We start from the raw sequence: 27753 nt of genomic DNA, 5'->3' as shown, positions 1-27753 counted from the left end.
TGCTTCAAGCAAAAACTATGTGTTTAGATATAGATGCAAAGGGTGTGTCGCACAGAGGTTACAAGGTCTCAGAAAAGATGGTCCAATGGAAGAATTTCGATAAAATAATATAATGTCCAGGAATATAATGTATTTCTTATCAAAATGGATGTCAGTGGAAACAGTAATACCAAACGATGTATAAAGTGGTTTAGAGTTATTGTGAATAGTTCCAAACATAAGAAACATTCATAAAAATCCAGGTATGTGCGGAGTGTATGTTTCCCAAAAAGTAACTCACGTTTGGGTGATGATGTAGCTGTAATATCCTCCTGCAGTCTGGGTGCTCCTTTCCTCCCATAGATGTGGGTGGGTTGCCTCTGCTGTGGCGTAGTCGGTGTGCAGTGCGGAGGGTGCGCATGCGCAGTCCGTCTTAATGTTAGCTTGCTTGTCCGATGGTAGTGCCGTGGTTGGTATTCTCAGAGCCAGTATCAATACAAGCGGTGGTTTGATGAATGTGACAGTTTCAATTTGATGTTATAGAGCCGTTCCCCTTGGTTTTCACTCCCTGTACTGACTTGCTGGTCTGGGCCACATGTCCACAAGGAAGTGCGGCTTCACCAGTAACCACTGCCTACCTATATTTTATAAAATGCTGGTCCTGATTCTATGAAATAGAGTAAACGCCAAATGGCGGATAATCTCCCTCTGCACATTCTAATCCTTAGGATAAAGATAATTACTTAAATACCTGAAATAAGACACGGACACAGATTTAAATTTTGATGAACTAAGGTCACAGTTTTAATTGTATAAATGATGGTGGCAACGAAAGCAAATGCAAGTCAGCTAATCAGCTACTTCTATACAAACAAACATGGGATGGTCAAGTGGCTCAGAATCCCAGGAGTGAGAACTTCCTGTTAAAGGCTGGTGTGTCACTCCCAGTGACAGGTTATTGGATCTAATATCAAAAGAGGTCTTGGAAAACTTTAACTCCTGAAGCTAAGTGTGATGTACTCTTACAAGCCTGGTGTTTATGTGCATTTATCCCTATGCAGGTCTTTTATCATACACTGTTCCATTCTATACAGTAAGGTGATCCCTCATTTGTTCATATGTGTGGTACTTGCTGCTCTCTCTCGAAGTCAAAGTCTTGTGGAGGCTGGCGTGCCATGCTGACAATGGCCACCAGAAATAAAATAGTAGTGCATTGCTAGACGGAATATCTCATACATGGGCATGCATTCTCAATGGAGTGCATGATCTTTAAAATTCATGTCCACGTGAAAAAACAAATGGTGGCGAAACCTGTCTGAATGCAATAAATGCTTTGTACAGGGTGAAGAACGTGTGTGAGTGTGCTCCTCCCTGTCAATGGAGGCGAAAGGCCTCCTTTAACTATATAATTTAGCCCCTAACTGATAAATCAGAGGCTATGTGTGGATAGAGGTGTGTATGCTGTTGTTTCTATATCAACCTAAATAAATAATACTTTGGTATGATTACTTTTTGGATACATGCTCATTCTATTGTGTACTACTTCAATGTATCATTTATTTTTGTTCATAATAAATTATTTATATATAGCTGGATAAACATGTCCTCTATATGGAGTTCTTGTACGTCTTCCCTCTCACACTTCTAGAACTGATTGAGTGGTCATAGGCATGTTTAATCCTTGTGCATCCCTTCAATAAAACATTTCCATTACAGTCCACATCACATGGACACTAATAGAGGATTTACCTCCCACCTTGAGCTGTAGGAGAGAAATTCCTCTTCCGTTCACACCTCATCAGTCTCTTTTACTGTCCCTTGAATCAGGACTCCAGATGCCTCACCTGGCACTTTACAACTGGCGACTCAGCCTTTCTCCTCTGCTTGAAGAACCCAGGAGAATGCTGACTTGGGACCATTCCTTTATGGAGAGCTGTGACCAGATGCATGATGTAGTCATTTTCATGTGTGCAGTAAATCACTGCACTCTACTTCTTGGACCTACAAGCACTACTGCACATGCAGAACAATGTGACATAAAGTAATAGGCATAGTAAGTCACATGTACACAGACGCTTACTATTGCAGAAAGAGAACTATGTGATACTAGGTGCATAGTGTAGTAAGGTGTGATTGCATTCATACAGGGCCTGGTTCATGCTGCCCTAGGTTAACACGCTTGTAGCACCCCTTTGCCTTCCACAACAGGTGAAAAAAGATGAGTTTGTTCTTATCTACTGCATAATTTAAAATCTGTATACTTTCCCTCCCCACCAATGTTTATGTTCCCGTGTTTTCGAAAATCAGCTCCACTTGGCTTTTTATAAGGGTTACGGCCATTTTTGTCACTCATATCATTTTCATTGAAATAAGAACTGTATAGCAGAATGGAGGCATGAACGAGTGCTACTGAGGGTGAAGATGTGAAGGAGGAGGGGGCTGTCATTTCTGCACTGCCCTCATTCTTGTTTCTCCTACTCACTTATCCTCAAGCGCCCACTCAAGGATGACTCATCGTCTTCAGCCTTTACCATGGCAATATGTCAAGATTAAAACCTTACTATATTTTTCTTCCATGTTTTTCTTTTTACTTTGGAGAACAACTATTTTTTAATATTATACAATTAATTTCAGTTTATACCTGGCCCTGTTACGATTTTGCTCCTCCAACAATTTTGCGCACCCCAAAAAGCCTAGTGTCCTAGGCTGTAGCCGAGTCAGCCTATTGGACAATCAGGCCCTGCATTCATAACGTCCAACTATCCTGACTTATGTGGGTCTGTTTTGAGAGGACTGTTCTACATCCCCCAGTCTGCAAATTTGACCCGACTTGTGTGTCATCACCATGGTGAACAGGTGCCACTGGTGCACATGGCCATTCAAAAGGTGCTTTTGAGGGGTGGGGTATTGGGACAGCCTAACTCTTCAGATGCATAACCCCAACATGGAGTGACTCCACCCATTTTCTCCTGCTTACCTCAGGGGAACATGTTGGTAGGTATAAATATTCTGGAGCACTGAACATTTAAGGATACAAATGAAATCATTGTTGCAATAATGAATTAAAATAAGGGTGAAGAGGGTCGTGCTATCTGTGTTCACAGATATAGGATATTTAAAGTAATAACGTTGACAGGAGTGATGCTTCATCCTTCAGTTCAGGTGGCTCATTAATTGTCTTGTGCCTTCAGCTGAGTCTCTAGTTACCAGAATAAGAAAATCAGCACTTGCACCTCAGCACGTGGCTTCTGTATTGCACTTTACTTTTCATTTCAGCCTCGTCTCCTGTGTCCCTGTGGATCAGGGAACTCGGGGAAAAGCTGAAGTTAGGTAGTTTCTGTTAAGGAAGTGGTTTTGAACAGAACCCTAATTACAGCCATGGAGCCAGACACGTGATATAAACGTTTTAAACTGTTTACTGCAGAAAAGTATAATCCAGTTAAGGCAAAATAAACAGTAACAGTTCAGGCTGAAAGGAACAATGGATTTCCAGATCTTGGCAAACAAGCAGTAAATAATAAAGAAATGCAGCAGATGACTTAACTGAAACCAGTTTGTAGTAGCAGCCAGAAACATGCAGGTAATCCAGGAACAGAGAGACACATGAGCATGCTAGGAACATCAATGACCAGCAAAAGATTCAGGAATAAGCAGGCATATATAGGCCACAGACAGGTGAGGATAATTAATTAGCAGTGCTAGTTAACCCCTGATAGAGGAATGGCCGGACAGCAGCTCCTCTGGAGAATCACAGATACTGCAGGGTAATGTGCACACAGGGTAACAAGGCAAATCATAACACAGGGTAAAATGCACACAAAGAAACAGGGCAGATCATAACAAAAATGCACACAAAGAAACAAGGCAGATCATAACAGTTTCAGGAAAATCAACAGTACTTCTAAAGTGCTTCCGTTCATGGTATGGAAGACTCAAATGCTTGATTTGTGCATGGAGGGAAATTTCCAGTTATCGTCGACAGTACTTTTCAGTGCCCAAGATATTGAAGACGATAATTATGGAGCGTCAACCTGAATTAACATTTTGTTGGACCTAAAGAAAGATCTTAATGTAAACTTTGATGTCAATGAAGTCACAAGTTGGATTTCTGTGGAAATGTTAATGACAATTGGCCAGAAGGTTATGCCCCTGGTGGCTGAGGAGGAGATGACTAGGTCCCCATGGAGAAAAGACAGGATACATAATGAAGAATCTGTATATGCAGAAGGGATGGGTACTCACAGTTTAAGGAGCAGTCACACCAGAGAAGAAATGTCCAATCTTCTGTAGGTAAGTTCCCAAAATAGACATCACTCTCAGATATCAGTTACGTGTCAGTCACATAACCGAATCCTGTGAATACCCTCTATTTTGAGATCTATATTTGTTTATAAGGATAATGAATAATATAAGCACTGGCAAGTAGAGAAGGGAGGGGAACTAGGGAAAAGTGTCAGGGAACAGTAAATGTACCTGTCTCAGGAGTAGTCATCTTTCTTGTTCCAACAATGATGGATTTACCCATCATTGCTTGGGTGCATCCAGTGACAGCTGCTGCATGCCTTCACATGTGTGTGAGCTATGTCATATTACATGGGCTGATCCACCGCCCTGGCAGCAATTCATTTTGGACAGTACTGTAACTATCATGAATAGCCACTGTGGCCCCATGATTAAATAGGTTGGGCTGCTAATAACTTCAGTGCCCTTAGCACTGATGAGGTTATAAGTGGCTTCACATGGCATGGTAGCCTTCCAGTTCTGTTCTGAGGGTTGGGTGGGGGGGGGGGGTCGGTGGGTTGGTGGGAGGGTGGGGTGTGTATATATATATATATATATATATATATATATATATATATATATATATATATATTTTACACACATATATAAATGTTGCGTGGTTTACTCCTATAGCTGGAAAAATTTCAAAGAATAGATTCTTGTATAGATTGCTTTAGATTGTAAAGGAAGAGATAGCACTAGCTAGTTGTCCATCTCACTAGGTCTTTGAAGGTAGGACTGTAGACAGAGTACCTTCTCCAACTCCATGTCCCATCGTTTTCTCACCCTTCTTTTGCAGCTTAAAAAGATTTTATTTGCTTCAGGCCTTGACTGTAAATGTTAGCCTCTTCAGCCTTCTTCTAGAGTTAACAGTATATAAACTTGTTGTTTTAGTGTTACTTAAATGTATAAATTTTTACAATCTTTGTAGCCGTCTTGAAGTTCTGTGAAGTGACCTCGGAGAAGTTGTCTGACAACGCCTGCAGCTCTCTGACCTGTCTCTTCTGAAGAAGAATTGAGTCTCTGAGCACTTTATCACTGTACAGGGAGTGTGGAGTATGACAGCCTGATGGATTGTTCAATGCAGGAAATTCTGACAATGAAATGATAACGCCTATCAGAAATAAAACAAAACTGTATTTTAAATTCTGGTGATTAAATATTTCCCAGTGCAATGATGAGTGCGGGGTCTCTGAGATGATAGTGGTAGCATCGTACTAACAGTCACATACGAGACAGTTTTCTGGACTGCTATCTGTGGGTTTCTAGATGCTCTGGTTTCCTTCCACACTCCGAGGGACATATTTATTATCAACCCCACTTTAAACATGTTCAATTTCATTATCGCAAAGATAAGGAATGAAAGATTTTGACTATTTATTTAAATTCTTCGCTAGGAACAGCAGTCACGAAAAACTACTGATCCTGCGACGACCTGTCTCTTTTGTCCTCTATGGTCACTATCGCACAGGGGTCACCTTTGTGATAATGACCGGAGGGGAGAGCAGGTAGATGCGGTGAGGGATCTGAAGATCCCTCTCCCCCAATGCTGTCCCCTAGGCGCCAATTGGCGTTAGCCATTGTGCACAAGTCCCGAAAATCATAAACATTTGAAACTTGTTAAATGGTGCAAAAGAGCAGTCTCCCTAGAAACCACATAGTCATAAATTAACCGGATACTTAAATAGGTGGATTTTAATGAAAAATGTGATTGATAAATAGGCCCCCAAAAGACTTACTTGTACCTTATTTGGCATCTATCGAAATTAACGCTAGAGTTTTTCTCTGGGGTAGGCGAACTATTATCCCTCTTAGCGGATAAAGGAAAGCTACATCTGTGGCTGATGGCAACAAGTGAGCATAGATTGATCAGACTCCATTCGCACACATGGCAGATGCACAGAGGAGCAGCCATTTTGGAAGCTGAATGGTTATAGATCAGAATGAAACCTATAAATTTTCTAGTTAGTAGAAGCATTTCTGAAGTGGGTCGTAGCGTATGTTGATGGGCGATCACCTGCACTTTAAATAAGAGAATTGTAGGGATAAAAGTAATTTAGTAAAAGTAAACTTACATACTTGTTGCATATTTCAGTTATATTTGAACTTGCATAACATATTGTGTAAAGTGATACGGTCACTCAGTTTCCCATTGAAATATCAGGATTGGTTCCTGTAAGATAAATCCATTAGATAAGACAAATACCAGGAAATCAAACAAAACAGAAGTAATGACACAGATGATGATTAGCATCAAAGTTGACGACTTTTCAGAACTTCCCTCCGGGAGATGCGGGTGGAGCTCCATCCAGTGAGGGGCAGATGGGACTTAATGAAGTGAATTGCAGATTAACTCCCTGCCCACCACAATGAGATTGTGCAACTTGTTTTATAATATGGCTTCGTTCACTTGGCTGGCCAGGGAGATTTCCAGGCTCTCTTGGAGTCCGAAGCAGTGGTGGAAGTACCATCGGGACAGCAGGTGTAGTGCATCAAGGGCCAGGGAGATAATGGAGCCCGCTGCACGGCAGATGCAGAGGGTAGGGGGCCCCGGGTCTCTCCTCCCCACCTACCTGCACCATGGCCCACAGCTTGCTCATTCCGCCTCTGGTTCGAAGACCACTCACATTGGGAAATCTCCCAGACATTCCAGGACAGTCGGCAAGGATGCTCAGGAGTTCAAACAGGAAACTTTCGTAGGAGTTGAGAGAAACAAAAGAGTTTACATAGGGAGCCACCCCCCTTGACTGACTAAAGGATGGCGGCAAATGAGTAATCACCTCACCTAAAGCGGCAAGGCAAAAGATTAAAGCAAGACAGAAAAGCATAGAAACAAAGAGTGCCAAAACTGAAATCCCTCTGAGCTGGGAGATCACAGTTCAAGCCTTGGTTGAGATACTGTACATCTTATTTTATGGTTTCTTCAGATCGGAAAGTAGTAGGACAAAGTTCATTAAATCATGTATAAAAAGATCTGTGCTACTTATAGTTGACATTTACAGCTACTAAATATAGCACTTACATAAGTGTATACATTAATCAGTAGCTTGGGGGGGGGGAAAGCAATGTTTCTTCTTCACGGTTACATGCTGCTATACCTGTACTGTTTAGCAAAAATAGTATAAAATCACTAGAGACCTACTGTGCAGAGCTTGTCGCGGTGGAGAGTAAGGTCAGTCCTGTCCATCACTGCGTTCAGCAGGGGCTACAGCCAGACAAAGTAATAATAAAAAAAGTTACCACATTAACATCAAACATTAAATGTTAAGTGGATTTGCCATCAGAGAAACTAGTATGTTTAAAACATCACTTTCAACAATACTGTATTAAATAAATGCATGGAACAGGAATTTCCTGAGCCTTGAACATGACAATTGGAATTTAACAAATCAGGTTTTTTTTTAACTGGCATAGTTCAACAGCTTACTGGAAAGAAATTATAATAAAATTAACCAAAAGGTAGTGGTCACATGTGCATAGTACTAGACCAGTGTTGGCTAACCTGTGACACTCCATGTGTTGTGAGACTACAAATCCCAGCATACCCTTCCAGCAATAAGCGGCTATATATTGGCAAAGCATGCTGGGACTTGTAGTTTCAAAACACCTGGAGTGTCACAGGTTAGCCAACACTATACTAGACCTCACTGTCACAATGTGGCCCACAAATAGAGTGTCTTTATTAGAAGATTCATTGTACAACCTCTATGCAGTAACGTGTGTTTTGCTTAACAAAGTTGGGGATGGGAAAAATGTAATGATTTGTTCTGGGATTAAAAAAACAAACAAAAAACAACAACATGGAATGTGTCTGGTTGTATGAAACACTGTAATGCAGTACAATGATCAGTAGGGTATGAAATGCAGAACCAAGACCATTATACAGTAAAACCTCATCTATTACAGCTCTATGAGGTATAAAATACAGTCTGGTATCGCGCAACCCCAGTTTAGCTCTAACACTCAAGAACTGGTTAGTTAAATTTCTATATACATGTAGACATATATCTAGACATATATAACCTAGTAGCCTACTCTTCCGGATTGTCCAGAAGACTCCCAACATGGGCAGCGGCTTCCTGAGCGGTTAGCCAATTAACCTGCAATGGAGCACAAATGTCTGCAAGGTGGGTGGTAACACGCCATGGTCACACAAATCATGTCAATATGGAGAACACAGAGTTGGCAGTAGTGTGACAATGCACAAGTGGGTGGGGTAAAACGTATAATGATGCGGAGGCAAATTCTCTCACAAAATCACACCCACCTCTTCTTTCCTTACCCTGTGTATCAGGGGTGGGCAAACCTGTCCTCAAGGGCCATATCAAGTTCATGTTTTTAGGATTTCTGTCTGTAGAAACAGGTGGGATAATTACTGACCCAGCCAAATAGATTAACTCAGCTGTACATGATTAAAGAAATCCTAAAAACATGAACTGGATATGGCCCTTGAGGACAGGTTTGCCCACCCCTGCTGTATATGCATCTGTCAGAGGGCAGGTATAAAAACTGAGCAGGAACGATGTATGATGAATTGAATCGGCCAATGTTGACAACTAAGGGTTTATTGGTTATCTGTATTTGCTATAAATCAGCTTCTGGTGCGGGCTATTATTACCCAACATAAGTCTTGTCAGAGGTGTAGGCACTAGAACTTTGGGGGATCCATGGTGACATTTTAATAGAACACCGAGGGGAGGGCAGGGGTGTCCTCCCTAGACACCTAAGCTTACCTTAATGACTGCCTGTCCAGCTGCATGTCTATTCCTCTCAGAGAGCAAACATCAGAGTTCCATTCCTTCCCAAACAAAATTTAATTTTGAATATCTAGAATTGCAGCTCAGGCACATGCATCCTGCTACTCCAAATGGGATAAGCACAACAGAGCCCTGAAGTACATGGTAAGAAGCTGTATCCTGATAGGCCAGCTCAGCCACCACCCCAGCTACCCATTATTCCTACAGTATCTGTGTAGTACAGGAAAGGCAGCTGCAATGCATGGTATGGCGCACAAGGCTCCAGAATTCATTGTGAGTACCTGGACTGATTAATTATATTTTTATATTAGAAGTAGGTGGTTGAGACTTCTACAAACATATTTTAAAAAAAACCAAAAAAAACCAACAACATTATTTTATATTCTGATCTTAGTCTGTACGATTAGGTAAATAACTACAACAAACAACCCCATGCTGTCAGTATGTCACATATAAGTAAGACAAGAAGCACTAAATACAGATCCCTACCAGTTCTAAACAGAAGATGGCAGCATTGCATAATTAGGCAGAACCACACGATTAGAACATTTAACAATATATCTAATGCACTAATTAGTTACCACTTTCACCAAAATAATTTGTGCGCTCATACAGAAGTGAAGCAAAAATATCTCACATTACATCAGCTTTATCACCAATGCATTTTTTTCTTGCAAGAATTAAAAAGTTGAATCTTATTGATATTAAAATGAAAATACTTGTATGTGTCTGTGTATATACCAAAATGAGAATTCCAGTCTCACATTTGGTCCAACGGCACCTCCAGCAACTAGCTGAACTGGACAATAGGCAGCCCCTGTACCCCTGCCATTTGCCCAGGAGTGCACTCACCTCTAACACTGACCAGCACTGCCTCCAGTCACTGTATTCTTTACAAAGTAAGTCAGGTTGTTGTGCTGGATCTCTGATACAATAACTGTCAGGGCTGATGAACACACACACCAAGGAGTAGATTTATCAAACTTTGTAAAATGGCAACGTGAATGTGTTGCCCATTGCAACCAACCAGATTCTAGCTATCATTTCTCTAGTACATTCTAGAACACATGTAGAATCTGATTGGTTGCTATGGGCAACACTTTCACTATTTTTTTTTTTTTTTTTGAGACTGTTTGATAAAACTACCGCCAAGAGCCAAAAGTGAGTATCAGGCAGACTGCAATGTTTCGGGGCACTAGTGGTGTGCAGGGCGTGGGGTTGAAATCCATTTTGCTGGAGATTGAAGTACTCATTTAACATCCTTGAAGTGTCATGTGACCAGGAGACGGCCAGAAAACGCACCTCACATACTGACTGATGGCCCCCCATTCTTGCCTAATCAATGCTTCGAGTTTGTCAGAATTTGTGGGTTTTCGTTTGTTCACCCGCCTCTTGAGGATTGACCACAAGTTCTCAATGGGATTAATTTCTGGGGAGTTTCCTGGCCGTGGACTAAAAATTGTGATGTTTTGATCCCCGAGCCACTTAGTTATCACTTTTGCCTTATGGCAAGGTGCTCCATCATGCTGGAGAAGGCATTGTTCATCACCAAACTGTTCTTGGATGGTTGGGAGAAGTTGCTCTTGGAGGATGTTTTGGTGCCATTCTTTATTCATGGCTGTGTTCTTAGGCAAAATTGTGAGTGAGCCCACTCCCTTGGCTAAGAAGCAACCCCACACATGAATGGTCTCAGGATGCTTTACTGTTGACAAATTTTATTTGTACTACACACTAGATATCCGTGGTCATTTTCTGTCAGAAAAGCCCCAGGAAGAGGTATGTGCCACCAGTGAATACTATACTAATTATATAGATCTATCTTTTTTACTAGAGTTTTATTGCATAGTTTAGAATGCAAAAAGAAATATAGATTTCATTTAGACCCATTATGCTAATTTTCTTCATTTAAATATTTAATCACTTTATATAAAACGAGATGTCATGTTTTATTAATACAGATCCCCTATTATTGGTTCCCTTTATGGATTTATTTTCCTGGCACAAAAACACTTGAGTGCAAAGCGGAGAGACATGAAAGGAGATATATATTTCACCAGTGATATCGGAGCAGAGAGTTTTTTGCTTTGTTGGAAAAACGTTTGAAATGAACAGATTTCCCTCCAAGCTGCATTGTGCACTGTGGATTGCTGTAATTATCTGTGTCAGTATTCTATTAAAGCCATTACTCACAGCGATGTATAAAAACCAAACAACAGAGTACAAATAGGACGTACCAGGAAGAGACGGCATAGCATCCATATTGACGCAAGAAGGACAAAGACTGTTTGTAAGAAATGTTCTTTTGTATTAAAGAAGGAACGATTACACTGTCTGTTTAATTTCATTATTGCATAAAGATGTTGTCGCACAGCTACAAATATTTTCATTTCAAGTCAACATTCAATCATGTTTTCTTTTATATGCCTGTATTCACAGAAGAAAGTGCCAATTCTACAGGGTACATACGTCACATTGTTATGCTGCAAAAGAAGGAAAATTAGATTTGTTGTGTTTTCATCTTCAACGCGTCTTCATTGTGCAAGGCTTTTAATTATTCTGTAAGTAATGCAAGGGGTGCAAGAGAGAGGAGCTGCTGGGATACAATGAGCGTTAGTAACAGTGGGGTTTGGAAGAGTGGCGGCAAAGTCACAGGAAGGTGAAGTGAGGAAGCAGCAGGCGACAGCTTTGATGAAAAACTTCACATAATTCCAATGCGCATTAATGCAATAATTTAATTTAAAGCTTGAGAAGTACCAGGCTAATTTTTCAAGAAAATCAAGTTATATAAAGACAATGTGCAAAATGTACAAGAACTCCATTGTTCCAACACCGCCAGCAAGGAAACTGGAGCCATACCTCCAAATTACCAATGTCTGCTCCTCCAGATGTCAAGAATTAAGATTGTCCTATAAAAGTCTAGACTAATTCAGGGTATAAGTAACCCAGAGTCAGGGGCTTCGTTAGGCCCCTAACTAAGTGTTACTAGAGGGTTCCAAACCCAATAACGCAGCACAGTGGCTAAGTGGTTAGCGCTTCTGCCTTACAGCACTGGGGTCATGAGTTCAATTCCCAACCATGGCTTTATCTGTATGGAGTTTGTATGTTCTCCCCATGTTTGCGTGGGTTTTCCTCCGGGTGCTCCAGTTTCCTCCCACACTCCAAAAACATACTGGTAGGTTAATTGGCTGCTAACAAATTGAAGTGTGTGTTAGGGAATTTAGACTGTAAGCTCCAATGGGACAAGACGGATGTGAGTGAGTTCTCTGTACAGCTATGCAGAATTAGTGGCGCTCTATAAATAAATGGTAATAATAATTTAAAAAAATGAATGTTACCTGATTTATAGCAATTTATTTGATATATATGTGACTTCAAAGCTAATTGCTTAGTTTGCTACAGGTTTTTGCACATATGCACTTTGTTATGAAATAATTCCCAGTGATTATTCTCGTGTGCAGAAATAGAAAGTACAAATTAACACTGTATCGGGATTTCTTTCTTAATCATTTTGCCATTCAAAAAAAGGGTACTCTCTGTAGCAGGAAATGCATTCTACAATACTAACAAACTGAAACGTCCTCTATGATGTGTAGCAAGTTTGAGATACGCTGGGGGCTCTGTTCCAGTCCCTGTCTATAGAGAATATATTAAAATGATTGGTCGTAAATGAAAATGCCAAGATGCCTGGCACCAGTGCTCCATAGAAGTTAGCAAGTAAGTTAGCAAGTAAAATATATACTTTGACCTATAATTTGTCATGCCATCAATCAATACAAAGCTTGTAATGTGAGTATAGCGAGGCTGGCAACCTACACCCTGCTGTACCCAGACTCTGGGCCAAGAGGTGCTCTGATGCCATGGAAAGTACCACTATCTTATTTACCCAGCAGACAGTGGGGGAGTGGAGCCACCTGGTTGCCTATGCTTGAGCACACAAAGTGGCTCCTGTTTGGATCGCTGTCTAGTCAAGTCTACTATCAGGGCATAGGCTTTACGGATAGCTGTTAGGAATTTTACTCATTGACTCTACCTCTTCATCCTTTCAGAAACTGCTGGTGCCTAAGTCAATCCCAAAAGTAATTGTGAGATAAGGGACAAGGTGCCAGAGAGAGCGAGGGCAGCCTAGATGGAATATTCCATCTTCATTTTCTTTAGGTAGAAATCAGTAAATGTTTCCATATAGATCCGAGGCTGTTCTGCCCACAGAAATCATTATTGCTATTACTACATATATGTAAAGGGTCCCTAGCCAAAACAAGGCACTTCATAAACCACAAAAGCTAAAAACAAAAAAACATTTTAATCAAAGTAATGTGTGATTTCATAAATTTTAAAGTCTAATTCACTTTCATTTTTGATGATTATGTTCTATAAGGGTTTTCTCTCAACAGAAAATTACTTTAGTGGAGCCTTAGATTAGTTCATTTTGCTACATTGCAAACAAGCTAAATTAGAATGGAGTTTTTAGCAATCACCCCTCCATGACCCCCCCCCCCCCCATCTCTACACTTCAGCTGCCAGGGACAACCAGCACGTTGTTCAGTGATGGGCCCAAGAACCTTTTTATTTGGTTCCTTGCTCAGTGATCTGTACAAGCAGCTTTCAAACATAAGTATAGTTTGCACAAAAGCGAAGTGTAAGGCTGTGCTCAGACCTGAAGTAACATACAGGTTTGGTAACCATATATTTAGGAGATCTAAATGAAAACATTTCAGAGAGTCACTACCTGTGATTGTTCTATATAAAAGTAACCATAAGAAAAGAAATAGACAAATGTGTTTTGCGACTGATTTTTGTCAGTTCTTTTCTAACTAATGGCAGCAAAATACAGTAATTATTTCAATGTGTTACTAGAAGAAATTCTTATATGTATGGGGGATAAAAAAAACCCCACCAAAACATTCATTTGGAATAGAGATGGTCACTGACCCCCGTGTTTTGGTTTTGGATCTGGATTAACTGTGTGTTTTGGTAAAACCGCCCTTGTGTGTTTTGGATCCCTATTTTTTTTTTTGTAAAATCCCATAATTTGTCTCTATTTTGGTCCTACATTATTATTAACCTCAATAACAACATTAATTTCCAGCAATTTCCAGTCAATTTTTGTCAAGTGAAAAGAACGCAGCTACCCGTACTGTTTCTGGATGAGCAATGGCACTGGAGACTGGAGAATGACAAGAACACTGCTACCCCTGTTTCTGTGTGAGCAATGGCACTGAGCAATGTCACTGGAGAGTGACAAGAAGACCGCTACCCCTCTTTCTATGTGAGCAATGGCGCTGGAGCTCCTGGGGAAGGATATACTTATGGGATCCCAAACCCGCAAGATCAACAACGCAACAATGACGTTTTGCCTTGATTCCGATCCGAGGAAGCGCAAAACTACTGAGCTGGCTCGCGAGCCTACTCAGATCCCCTAAGTTCAGGTGGGTTCGGTTTTCAGAAAAATCAAGCTCGAGCATCTCTAATTTGGACAGTTTAAGAAATGAAGTTAATACCAGTGAACGTTACATATTGGGAAAGTAAAAATTTGTTTGATCTTGAAGGTGTTACATGACTAACCTTGGAGTATTACTTTTACTCTGTATCACAAATAGAAGATGACATTAGGCAGCAGTTGAGGTGGGGGTCGAAAAGCTCAAACTGTAAAGCACAACAGGCACCTTCAAAATTGCAGTTCAGTCACTTCTGGTCATGCTCCTGTGTATTAGTAATTTATAGATCATCTTTCTTTTACCATGAAGACTACTAGCTGAGTGTTTAACAAGAGTAGTACACTCATGCTAATCTGCATTCCAGAAGCCTTATCTTCTAATATAAGTTCCCTTTAATAAATAAAACCAAACTTAAATAGAAATCATGCAAAGTACAATGCTTCCATGGCATTAAGATGAAGTGTCTCAGTCATGCGTGTACCCTTGTCCCGTTTAAGTTTTATTTTGAAGAATAGATAGATGGATAGATTGATAGAGAGATCGTAACGCATTAAATTTGTGGGCTGAAATCCTGGTATAATATTAACTGATTTTACCATTCATACTAATGTACAAAAGTGCTTCACATTTTATTACTATATACGAATACCTGTACTAAAAACATTTAATAAAAAGTTCAACTAAACCAGGGTTTTTTTTAATGACCATAACATAATATTGATTAATAGTTATACAAAATTAGTTACTTTAACATGTAGACACATTTTCATATGAAACCTTTTCATTTTATTGTTACCATAGCAAAGATGAGTTAATTATCAAAGGTTTTCAAACAATTTCTACTGCACATGGCCTATATATGTCTATACATATTATAAAAAAAAAAGAAGAAAAAAACACCAACAAAAGATAATCAGAATAATGCATGTGTAGATCTATATTTACACTATGGAGGAGAAGAAATGTTTTACGTTCCAGGTTCCATATTTGCTCATGTAAACAAACGGATATTTGCACTTGATAATATGGCCTTGTTCTTTGCAAAGAATGCAGAGCGAAGTTTGTTTTTTTTTGCCCCCAAAATTCTTTTCGCATCAGCTCTACAAAAAATGTTTTACAAGCTTCTTATTGGCGCACTTCACAGCTTGGCTCTTTGTAAAGTTTACTTGGTATAACAGAAGCAAATGACGTTAGTGCCAGTCAAAAGACTGATTCACCATTTTGTAGAACCTGTGATTGTGCTCTCTGAAGTAAGAGTACAGTTGTTCCAGGACCGTTTCGTTTACTACAGGGTGCGGGCGGCCTTTGGACTCGTGTAAACACCTTTCTCTCCCATCACTCCGAATGCAGTAAAATCCCTTTGTTTGATTAAAGTAAAAGTTTGAAGACACAATTCTTGGAGGCAGGTCGAGGAACTTCTCCACCTTTCGCAGCTCTGTCAGTGGGGTTTTTATTAACGTATTACCATCCACTATGTGAATCTGATCTAGATTGAAATATTGCAGCCATCTCTCCATGTGTACGTCATACAGGCTCCTTTGGATAGCCTTATATTTGGTATTAAGTGCACCATTTTTGATCACTATGCCCTCAAAGGTTTGTACTGGCTTGTGATTTTCAAGCCTGTTGTAGTATACTTGGGTGTAATCGGATATCACCCTCTCTGTTGGGTCTCTCAGAATAAGTAGCAATTTAATCGAGCTGTTCACACTATGGATCCTTTCTGGTGCTTGCAGAGATGTGAAATAACCTGGCGTCTTCTCAATAGTAATTTGATTTTCATAGGAAAATGGCATAAGACTCCTGTACCAGTCAATGCCTTTGATGTAATTTTCATCCCAATCAAAGAAATGTACTTCTGTTGCAGCTACCACAATGTTTGGGTGAATGTCCAACATCTCTAGCAAAGCTCTGGTCCCACCTTTCCGAACTCCAACAATGATTGTCTGAGGTGTCCGACGAACCGTTCCTGGAGGCTGGGGAGAGTATTGTTCGCTTGTATTGCCGAGTTCCCCCACTTCGAGTTTAAAAGCCTCTGAAAGGGAAGAATTTTCAAGAGGGGGTTGGTCAACAGGAGCTGTCTGACACTGGGTCAGTAGGAGGAGCGCGGAGACCAAATATACGGCCATGTAGAGGGAAATAGAGACGTCAGTTCCAAAAGATGTAAGGTTTGCCTGAGCTCATGTGCCCGATAGACTCTGAAGCGTAAGAAGTGAGGAACACGGGACTGGAAACGGTGTCCAAATGCATCTGGTAAGAAAAAAAAAAGAAAAATTCACATTAGAATATAATGGACTTGATTGTCTTCATGACACGTTTGGAGGACAATTGCTTTTAACGAACAATAAAGCATTTCTTTAAAAAGTTAAGAAAAGTTCAAAAAGTTCAGAATTAACCATGTTCTGTGGGATGTACAATGTGAAATAATAGCATTCGCTGCCAGCTGCCCCATATGTCCATTTAAACACAAGCCAATCAACAGTCCTGACACCTGTATTGTCCTTGCTCCACTGTAAGTGGCTGCTATCAAAACAAAATGCACTTGGACAATAGTTGAAGTCATGTACAGTATAGTGGGGTGAGAATCTGTTGATCAAGCTACTAGAATATAGAGACTGGTACAGCTAGAAGAGATGGCTTCTTTAATGGACAACAGGGCAGGTGAAGTCAGTACTATCCTTTAATTATGAACAGTCCATGGCCAGTATATAGTTCTTTTTAGGTTTTAATTTTCTGATGAAGCCCTTAATAACATGCCAAGAAGATCTATTAACTATTTTTTAATATATAACAAACATCACTGCTTGTAGAGGACACGTTCAGAATTATTTAATTCTTATTTATTAAGTTATCAATTTAAGGAGCAGACAGAAGCCTTTAACCCTTACATAGCCCTAAAAGCTCTATATCTAAACCTAACCCAAACATGAACCCTAGGGCTAACATTAGACCAGGCCCAGATTCTACCTATTTTTGGCAAGTGATACAGAGAACGTCTATTGTAATCTTTGCCCTATGGCCATTAAGGTTTAAAAACAGCCCTGAAATTAATTGGCGAGAAGGACAAGGAGAAGAATGGGAAGAGGAAGGAAGAAGAGGTGTTCTTGTAGTTTCAAAATGGTATTCTAAGTCTTGATACTCTGAAATATCCTGAACAGTTACGACAAGCACAGGATATTAGAGGGACACATTCAAAAATGGACGATGTAATGCTCAGATGTACAGTTCTTTAAAATAATATATATATTTCTATTGTGAGTATCAGAGATGGATTAAGACCATGGGGCAACATACTGGTTTGGGCCCCTACCCATCCTCCATTTGTCAAAAACAAAACAAACAAAAATAGGTAAGGAAAAGCTGGGCTCCTTTGTGCCCACTGCACTCTAGGCAGGAGTCCAGGTTACCTAATAGATGATCTGGCGATGGTGAGAATGGCATCCAATTTAGATCGAAGAGTAGATAGATGGAGCACAAATCAATGATTGATAGACCTACATCTCTAAAAAAAAGTTCAACTGACTGTAACAGAGAAGAAATGATTCTTACAGGGCCTTATCTAACGTGAACTAAAGTACATTGTATGAAAAAAATTTGCAGACTTATAGTAGCTGTTCCTGAGCCAGTGCATAGTACCCAGGGCCACTGGGTCACTGATGGGCACTTACAGCATTAATTTATTCACTTCATGATAACCACAGATCTTATTTTGGCGATGCAGCACAGTCCCGCGAGTCATGTGACCCAGTTACGCTGCCTTCAGCTCTGTAGCCCAATAAGAGTGTGCACAGGGTGAATAGATTAAACATTCAATATTTTAGAAATCTAATCTTCTGCTCAGGGGTGGTGCATATTCAGAGAACCAGTAATCCCCCCCCTTAAACATGCCACGGACTTACAAGTAGCATGATTACGCTGAATTCCATAAGGAACCTTTAGTAAAGATCTGTAAACAGTACATGATTGACTCACAACTAAAGAAACAATGTGATTTTTCTACGGTTCAATTTCTTTACTTCTTGGTCTCTAATTTTATCTAATGATTTTGGCAGTTGGAATTGGAAATTTCCCATAAATGGTATGCAAAATGATTGGCATGGAGGCCAGTATCTGACGTTAATTTCTTTGCAAATGGTTTAAGGGTTATTTTCAACATCAATTAGTTTCACAAACTATTTCATGAGTAATACAACTGTGCTATTCTGTTTAAGTGGCTTGACATGATCACTGCTCTTTGAGAGCATTTTCAAAATGACCACCCTGTACATTTTCAAGTGGTGTCACAGCCAAACGTTAATTAAGAAAGCAAAATGGATAGCCAGTAGCGAATTATTATTTTTCTTTTAGAAAAATAGGATTGGTTGGAAACTGTTAAAAGTCTAAAAAGAGGACATTTCCTCACCCCTAATACTTTATAGATGAATTAAATAACATGCATGTGGGAGTAATTGAGGTGTTGAGAATTTTTCATGAATATAAATTTAAAAAACAAAACAAACTTTTCATTAAATAGATATCTGGAAGCCCAAAACTTTATAACAGGTCAAAATAAACTGCAGCAATGCAAGGGTAAATATCAGTGCTGGCCAAGGAAAAAGCTGTTCGCCATGGACTTGTTTTATCTTGGGAGAGAAAACCATGATCTCCTGTCAATCCCTCTCTTTCACAGAGGAAACTGGTCATCGTCTCTGGCTCAACCTGGCTGTCTGTCAATCAAACAGATCAACTGTGAGACAATGAGGATTTTAGATGCAGAAATAAAAAAATGCACCACACACTATTTCCACTGTTCAGGCCATGATACACCAGGTTCATTGTTCAGATTAAATTCTAAAACTTTATGTTGATAAGGGTGTTTGGTTTACTTTCCCCTAAAATAATCAGAACATCCCAATATATATTTCATGAAGATTGCTAGTTATGGCCACATCCATATTAAACGAAGTTCTGTTGTGTCTAGTGGTCTAGTCAGCAAGAGCAACTCTTTAATTCAACCTATTTTACAGAATATGATTAAAAAAGTAGTAAACACAAGATTTTTTGAGAATTTAGAATTCCACAAATTATCTGTCGAATAGAAGAAAGGTAGAAGCCTCTCCCTTTAGACTTCGTGTAGCAAGCGATACTGACCACCTATCAATATTGTTAGGCCACTCATAGGCAAACCAATGGGGGGGGGGGGGGTTCTTCGTGCCTGGAAACCCCCTCCAAGCCTGGAGCACTGTATAATTGAGGTAACTGGATCCTGCACCCGCTTCACACAGCTCTGTTTGAAAAGAGAGAGCTGTATGCACCTAACAGTAGTGCACGCAGCATTGCCCATGTATATTATGGGGATTGGAAGAGTTGGAGAGCAGCCAAGCACTGTCTAAAATTATAGCCACGCCCCCGTGCACACTGGTCAGGCCCACTGGTGGTGTGGTGTGGAACCCCCCCTCTACAAATCCTGCGTTTGCCCCTGCCACTATGTGTGGGCCAGTTAAAGGCTGTCTGTATATGGGATCTCCAACTCCTTGACTTCTGCTTCATCCCTCACATTTCTACCTTCTCCAACCCAAATTGACTTTGTCCCTCATGACTCCTCTCAGGACAAAGCTGCTTCGTCTGCCATGGTGCGTCTCCAATAGCTCCGTCAGCCAAATGGTTGTCTCCTGGGAGCAACCAGCACCATGACTGTATATTGGTGTCTCTGATCTGTATTTGATTCCATTTTGTTTGACAGGCAAAAGAAACATAGCAAGATACTCGCAAAGCTCACCAAATCAGTGAACATGAGACACTGAACAAGATGCATCATGGAGCAAAGATGGGAAAAAGCAGAACAAGTTCTATATTCCCCATACCTGTTCAGTTTTTCTCTTTGGAAAAATGTTTTTTTTAAAGTGTACCAAAGTCTGGTCATAAAGATCAATGACCTTGTAAGCATTGGCTTCTGCTCTCTATGTACCTTTTAAAAATGGAATCACAAATGAACATAAAAGCATCTGTGTACAGTCCGAGTGCCACTCCTACCATGAGGAAGGTGGCTCAGTGGTCAGCACTCAGCACTGGGGTCATGAGTTCGATTCTCGACAATGACCTTATTTGTGTAGAGTTTGTATTCTCTCTCCGCGTTTGTGTGGGTTTCCTCCAGGTGCTCCAGTTTCCTCCAACACTCCAAAAACATACTAGTAGATTAATTGGCTGCTATCAAATTGACCTTAGTCTCTCTTGGTATGTATGTTAGGTAGATTGGACTGTGTGCTCCAATGGGGCAGTGATTGATGTGAGCGAGATCTCTGTACAGCGCTGTGGAATTTGTGGTGCTATATAAATAGCTGCTGCTGATGATGGAGCAATCCTAGGACGGCAGAGAAGAGGCACTCGTCTCCCTTCCTGACAACCAACTTGACTGTCTTCTCCTCTACCACTGCTCCAGTCACCAGCTGTCCTCTGCAAAAAAGGAATGCAGCAGGGAGCTTAGGAGGCCTTAAGTCACACACACTTATTCCTGCAATCAATGTACTTCGGCAACTGATGGCATGAGATTAGCAGAAACATGAGGGGATATATTGTGGGCAGGGCCTTCTTACCTCTCCATCTGAATTACTCAGTATTGTTATATTACAGTGTTTGTTTCCAATTCTAAAGCATTACGGAATTTGCTGGTCCTACATAACTAAATGTTGATAATGAGGAGAAGGAGGTATTCACCCCCTCCTTCCTATTTTACAATAACAGTCAGTCACTGTATAATTGATTTTCTTTGTCGACCATAAATATATGCCAAAAAATACTATAAAAAAAACATAAGTAATTAAAATATAATTATAAAAAAAATCTTGGGTGGCAAAATGGGGTCAGCATTATTAACATTACCAACTGTATGCATTTTCATGGATCCAAATCTTGTTCCCTCTTGTCTCACTATGATTCAATTAATAATTGGCATTTCAAATATTTCAATTTGTAAATGCAATTTAATTGAAGATTTTAAAGTTTGGTATTGTATATTATGTTATAGATTAATACATTCTACAGGACATCATTTTGTGAAAGTGTCCTGTAAATAAAATTAGCAATAGGGCATTCTAACAAGAACACACAGGCATTGACATTCCATTAATGTTCCGCACACTCTGCTGTTGCAATGTGAGAGATGAGGTTGAATGAGATCTGTCCTGGGGGGTTATCAGCTCTGCTTCAGCTCTCAGTGAAACAGCCTCTGAAGCGCAGCTTCTGTTTGTCCTGGACTACCCTGAAAGCAAAGAAAATCTTCATTGTGCCTATCGGGTGTGACAGAGATGGTGAGTGGGGCTGTCACAAAATCCTATGTGCTCATAAATCTCTATATTTGACTGCTAAGATACATTGTCTCCTATTGTCCTAGTCTTACCTTCTCAATCGAGACTGCAATCAGAGCACTCTCTATCCTCTCTCTCACAAATGCACCTCAACCTAGTATGCACTTGAATTGTGATTTGTATGATTTGCAAGCCTGTCCAGAGCTGCAGTGTTTAGTGGCACCATACAATTAAGAATGATGAATACGATGATGCATGTAAGGCGAATTTATTCAGGGATTGCGGTATTTATGTCTGATTCTGCATTAGACTAAAAACTTGTGAAATTTTCAAATCTGTTCAGTGGAATGTTTGACTCCTTCATTTTCTCGCAAAATTTTGTATATTTCGCCGGCGGAATCTGGCCTCAAAGGTTCCCATTCCTACCCCAAATCCATTACACAACAGAATGAATTGCCAATTATTGTCCCATCACAACATTTTGAATTTTGAATTCAATCTGCTGTGTTTAGGGTAGAACTGGAAACAAAAGGCTAGATCCAATCAGCGAAACGTGCAAAACTTTGCAGAGTAAGTGTAATATTTTGCTAAACAGTTTTGAAAATGTTGCTCATCTCTAGTGCAAGATCAGTTATATTAAATGCAGGGTGTAACAAGATTCCATGAGAGATATTTTGCATTCCAACATGAAATATGGTCAAAGTAACTAATCTAACAAGCTGCTTTTTGCAATCAGATCTAATTAGGCACCTAAAGTGGATCTACTTCACAATGACATCCTTTCATTATAAAACATTAGCTCTTAGGTATATCACTGAAGGGTTTTGTTTTAAACTACTGATCATCATCAGCATTTATATAGCGCCACTGATTCCGCAGCGCTGTAACAGAGAACTCATTCACATCAGTCCCTGTCCCATTGGAGCTTACAGTCTAAATTCCCTAATATAGACACACACACACACAGACACAGACAGACAGAGACTAGGGTCAATTTTTGATAGCAGCCAATTAACCTACCAGTATGTTTTTGGAGTGTGGGAGGAAACCGGAGCCCTGAAGGAAACCCACTCAAACACAGCGAGAACATACAAACTCCACAAAGTTAAGGCCATGGTCGGGCTCACGACCCCAGTGCTGTGAGGTGGAAGTGCTAACCACTAGGCCACTGTGCTGCCCCAATATACTGCATATGGTGCATTATAGTTTTAGAGGAGGATATATACATGCCTTGCTTTAGGTTCACTAACTTGTGGCTTCAAAGCAATGATTCAACTAGATCATTACTAAATTAGGATAGACCTAATCTGTGCTGTCTACTTCTGTTTTAGACTCTCGTAGACACACTAAAATGCTGCTAAGTACTCCCGCTGTGACATTTCACATCACTTTGTACACTAGATTCTAAAATAGGCGATTCCTCCTGACCCAATTTCTTGTCGGACACTATATACGGAGCCTACTTGACAGCTTGAGAGGAAAAGGCGGACAGCTTTTATTCTGAAAAATTCTTCCTGACAGCAGTTTGGTGATAAACACGCACAGCATACCTCCACACATCCTTGTAAAGAGGTGTCTAAACAAAGCAGACAAATTTCAAGAGTGATTTTAGACGTATTTGCAGAAGATGATGACCACATTTCTGTATTTCTGTCACCGATCGCATATACTCTGTATTATATTAGGTTTATTTTGCAATCCCTTCATATTTACTCCTGTGTATTCAGCTACATGTAGAAGACTGGAGGTTTTTAAGGTGAACCTCGGGGTTCTGTAATGTAGATTTTCACACGGACCATTGTGGAACTACAGGGGGGAGGGGGTGCATTGGCTACTCTGCCCGGATGTAAGGGGGGGTCATGGACCAGCTGCACTCCCTCCAATGGGTTAAGTTCTGCCACTGCCTGCACCCACTATCATCTGAGAGCAAGCGCAGTGAAGCCGACACTAAGCTGAAGCATGGTTTTCCTGAGCATGCGCAGGCCCCGGTGTCTGAGCGAAGACCACTGGCGTACAGACTGCATCTTTGAACACTCCCTGCAAATTTTCCTATGGAGCTTGGCTAGGTTGTGTTCTACTCTTGCACACAGAGTTGTACCGGACACTTATCAAATCATTTTGACATATCCATTCTGGAGGCCATTTCCCTTGCCAGTAAAGGACTGTGGCATTGTATTGGAGAAAACCAAATGATAGTTATTAGATTGCTCCTTTATCTAGCTACTTCTGATTTTGAGTGAATATTCCCTTTTTGGAAGGATCACTTTATAGAAACACTTTGTTCCCTCCATATTTTTTTTTTTGCTGGTTTTCTGTGACATCTCTTAGGTATGCTTTGTGTGTATAAAGTACAAAAAGTTCTTATTGAGTATTGTCTATGAGGAACAGTGGTGTGACAACCTTGATGACATCTGTGACAAATCAGACAACGTACCAAGCCACCCAAGATATTCCTTTCATCTAAGTCACGGGGAAAAAAAATAGATAAAAATAAGTATTCTCATCCCTTGCCCAAACTAACCTAAACAATGCTATTTGTGCAATGAGCACTATCAAAGGGCATTATTTCTGTACATTTATAATCAGACATACTACTAAAAAAATAAAAAAAAGCTAGGAGGCCACTACATTTTTATGTCTGGCAACAAAAATTTAACTTTTTTATTGTAATTGGTTACCTAAACTACACTGTCCACAGAACATTCTGTCTCAGTCTCTGCCATTATATGTCTTCATAAATCGGCCAATGAGGGTCGTTTTTGCTGTATTTTTACCCCAACTAACTGCATCTGTCAATGACTCTATATGCACATTACAGACCACGCAGACATTAAACTTGTCCTCAAACATTTTCTGGTTCAATTGAACCTTCAACCCACTAAGGGCTGCACATTACCCTTAATGTCAGTGATACCATGGCTTTTACCAAACATCCCCCATCCCAAAATGCCCCTCTCACTTGCTCCAAAATTCCACTACATGGCACCGATACTTCCCACAAAATACTCCCACATGTCCTCAGACTTGTACACGCCCTCAGATCCCACAAGAGCTCAAAAATGCAATATATATGCCAAAGAAACCACCCCACAGGAAGGAGGCAGCCCACATGGTGCAGAAGTCAGCTGTTCTCCTTCAATTTTACTCTGTTTTAGAAATATAAAGCAGAAAAAGAGTCAGGCCGCGGGTTTCGGGATCGCAGGCTGCCTGCTGCCCAGCGCCGTCCTAGGTATAATGGCAATAGTTTATTTTAAAAATTATTACATTTTGTTTGCATTTTGAATTGGTTTCCCTGAAACGTTTCCTACCAGTTATTTCCAGATTCCAGTGGCATTCGATGCAAGGAATACATACAAGACAGGATCACTGTAGGTTCATTTATATATAAAAATATGTAGCATCCCAATGTGAACTTTGTTTCATGAAGATGTGTCTGCAATTCCTGGTGGCTAGTACAGAGTACAGGCTATATGGAGCGGCTAAAAACTTCTACCTAAAGGGCATGGTTTCCTATTCTGCATGGAACTCTAATTGTCAGTCACTTGAACATCAAAGCAAGACGGGAAACAAAGTGATCTTGGTCAATAAGAGAAGGGGCTCCAGGGGCAAACGCAGGATTTGTAGAGGGGGGTTTCCACACCACGCCACCAGTGGGCGTGACCAGCATGCATAGGGGCGTGGCTATAATTTTAGAGAGTGCTTGGCTGCTCTCCAACGCTCCTTATCTTCATAATATACAGGGGCAATGCTGCGTGCACTACTGTTAGCTGCATGCAGCTCTCTCTTTTCGAGCAGAGCTGTGTGAAGCGGGGGCAGGGACCAGCCACCTGAATTATACAGTGCCCCAGGCTTGGAGGGGGGTTTCCAGGTACTAGGAACCCCCCCCCCCCCTCGGTTTGCCTATGAGCTCATACCAATTGCCAGCACAATGTGACAGAATGAGTATCTGGAGGCGAGGGAGCCAAATACTGTGGCCAGGACTACACTTTAATGCTTCGAACAAGACTCCATTCATTACGTTGAATGGAGTCTTGTTCAGCAAACACATTTGTGTTTTTATTACCTTTAATGAATTTGAGTCATGACCTGTGCCTGATAAACACATATGGAGACACTAACATCACTCAGAGAACAGCTACAGTATCACACACTAGTATAATACTTTTTCTTAAAAACAAAACTGCTTTTGCATTCTTTATATTCAAGGAACAGTTTGGCTTATGTGATAAACTGAATGACTATGAATGTACACATATAAAAGAACATTAACGTTTTAAATTTTGCAGATTCCTTATTTGCATGTAAATAACTTGTATTTTGCATAGGCAAAGTATACAGTTGAAATTAGCATTTATAATCATAACATCAACTATTTATAAAAGCATTAATAATTAAAGACAAACATGCCACATTCATCTGCTGAGCCAGAATTAACAGAGAGAGAGGAAAGAGTTCTGGCCAAGATGAATATAAACAAGTATTCAGGAAAAACAGAATTCTAGGGATACGTCTTTCCGCAAGGCATTGGAAACATTATGCTGAAACATCTGAACTATCATTTAATCAAAAAGTATATATAATTAGTAAAAGCTTATTTAAACTAATAAAATATGCTACTATTTAATAGCAGAATACAACTTATTTTATTTTGTTTGTACTTCTCAAATTTTCAGGAGGCAAGTATGTAAATTATATGGAGTCCTTCTTCGCTTGCCCCTTATTCCTCCACTCTGGGATATCCAGGGCGGGAAGTCAAAAACGTTGGCAAGTATTTTATTGGGAAATAAACAATCTTATGGACCACAGCTGTTTGATAAGCTTCTAGAACAGACTGGTAGAGCTCTTCACCTATAGCAGCTGCTTTTCCTGTAGATCTGGTTTGTTCGAAGGTACTTGGATGCCCCCAGCTCTATAGTAGTAGAAGCTTATCAGAACAAACCGTAGCACCAGGTAAAGATAAACTGGAATACTGGAGGCGGATACCAGAGACAGTCCAAAGGTTGTGGGTCAGATGCAAGCAGGATAGCTGAGGGACAGGCAAAAGGTCAGGGCAAGTAGTAAAACACGTGTAATCCAGAAACAGGCCGAGGTCAAGGGGCTCTGGAGTTCCAGCGGAGCCCAGAGTCAAAGTGTCACAACAGGGAATAGATACAAGGAAGCAGGAGACACACAGGAAACAGGGGAGCTGGTCAGCAATGTGTGCAGGCACAGAGAACACTATGACCGGCAGGGAGGCCAAGACTTCCTTGCCTTATATACCAGAACTGGCCAATCAGGAGCTGGACCTAAATGTCTTCATGATTAGCCTCCAGGAGTAGCCTAATAAATTAATACTATTTGCGCATGCGCCCGGGTGCCAGAGATGCCGGGACGCAGTGCTAATTGACATAGCCAGGGCAAAGACCAGGACGGAGCTCTCGGAAGTGACGTTCCGGCTGTTGTCATGACAGCCGGGACCTGCAGCTTGCAACAAAATGCTAATCATTGAAAAACTATATGTCAATTCTAAATGTAAAAAAAGTTGGGAATTACCAGCTGGCACCATCTTGCTTACTATTCTTGATTTTCACATCTCATTCTGGTAACCTCTGACTGCTAATTTCTATTTTTGTGCAATGTTTAAATGTACAGTCACAATACAGCTGTAGATTTTATCGTATTTATGGTTGGAATATAAACACACTTTTAGATATTTTAAACACGAATGTCAAGCGGAAATCTTCTGTTCTATTCTTTGCATAAGCAGCATTCCATTAAGTAAGTTTGTTATATCCCACTCCAACTGCAAAATACCTAGGGTTGTCATAGTTTTGAAAAGGAAAATAAAAAAATAAACAAAAACACAGGACATGCATGTGACCTGATGTTAGATCAGATCCTAAAATACTCTATTGTCTGTTTCATGACAGAAATAAAATAAATAATAGAATAATAAGAACAGAAAAAAAAAAAAAAAAATAAGTTATGGAACCAAATCAAATTTTTTTCTTGATAATTTGGGACCAGGAGGTATTTAAA

The 27753-nt window shown here is 40.3% G+C and overlaps 1 protein-coding gene across 1 annotated transcript in view; it reads right to left on the bottom strand.

Annotated features, from left to right (window-relative positions):
* Positions 1-14290: 14290 nt before the first annotated feature.
* LOC142160222 (heparan sulfate glucosamine 3-O-sulfotransferase 1-like) overlaps positions 14291-27753 on the bottom strand; it is a 112142-nt gene continuing 98679 nt past the window's right edge. The window contains exon 2 of the mRNA XM_075215163.1: positions 14291-16702. Within this exon, the coding sequence (XP_075071264.1) occupies positions 15643-16581 (939 nt within the window). The 5' untranslated portion in view covers positions 16582-16702 and the 3' untranslated portion in view covers positions 14291-15642. The remainder of the gene's footprint in view (positions 16703-27753) is intronic.

Source organism: Mixophyes fleayi, chromosome 6 (assembly GCF_038048845.1).
Source record: "Mixophyes fleayi isolate aMixFle1 chromosome 6, aMixFle1.hap1, whole genome shotgun sequence".
Lineage (NCBI taxonomy): Eukaryota > Metazoa > Chordata > Amphibia > Anura > Limnodynastidae > Mixophyes > Mixophyes fleayi.
The sequence above is the reverse complement of the archived record's forward strand: the minus strand, read 5'-3'. Positions and strand labels throughout refer to the sequence as shown.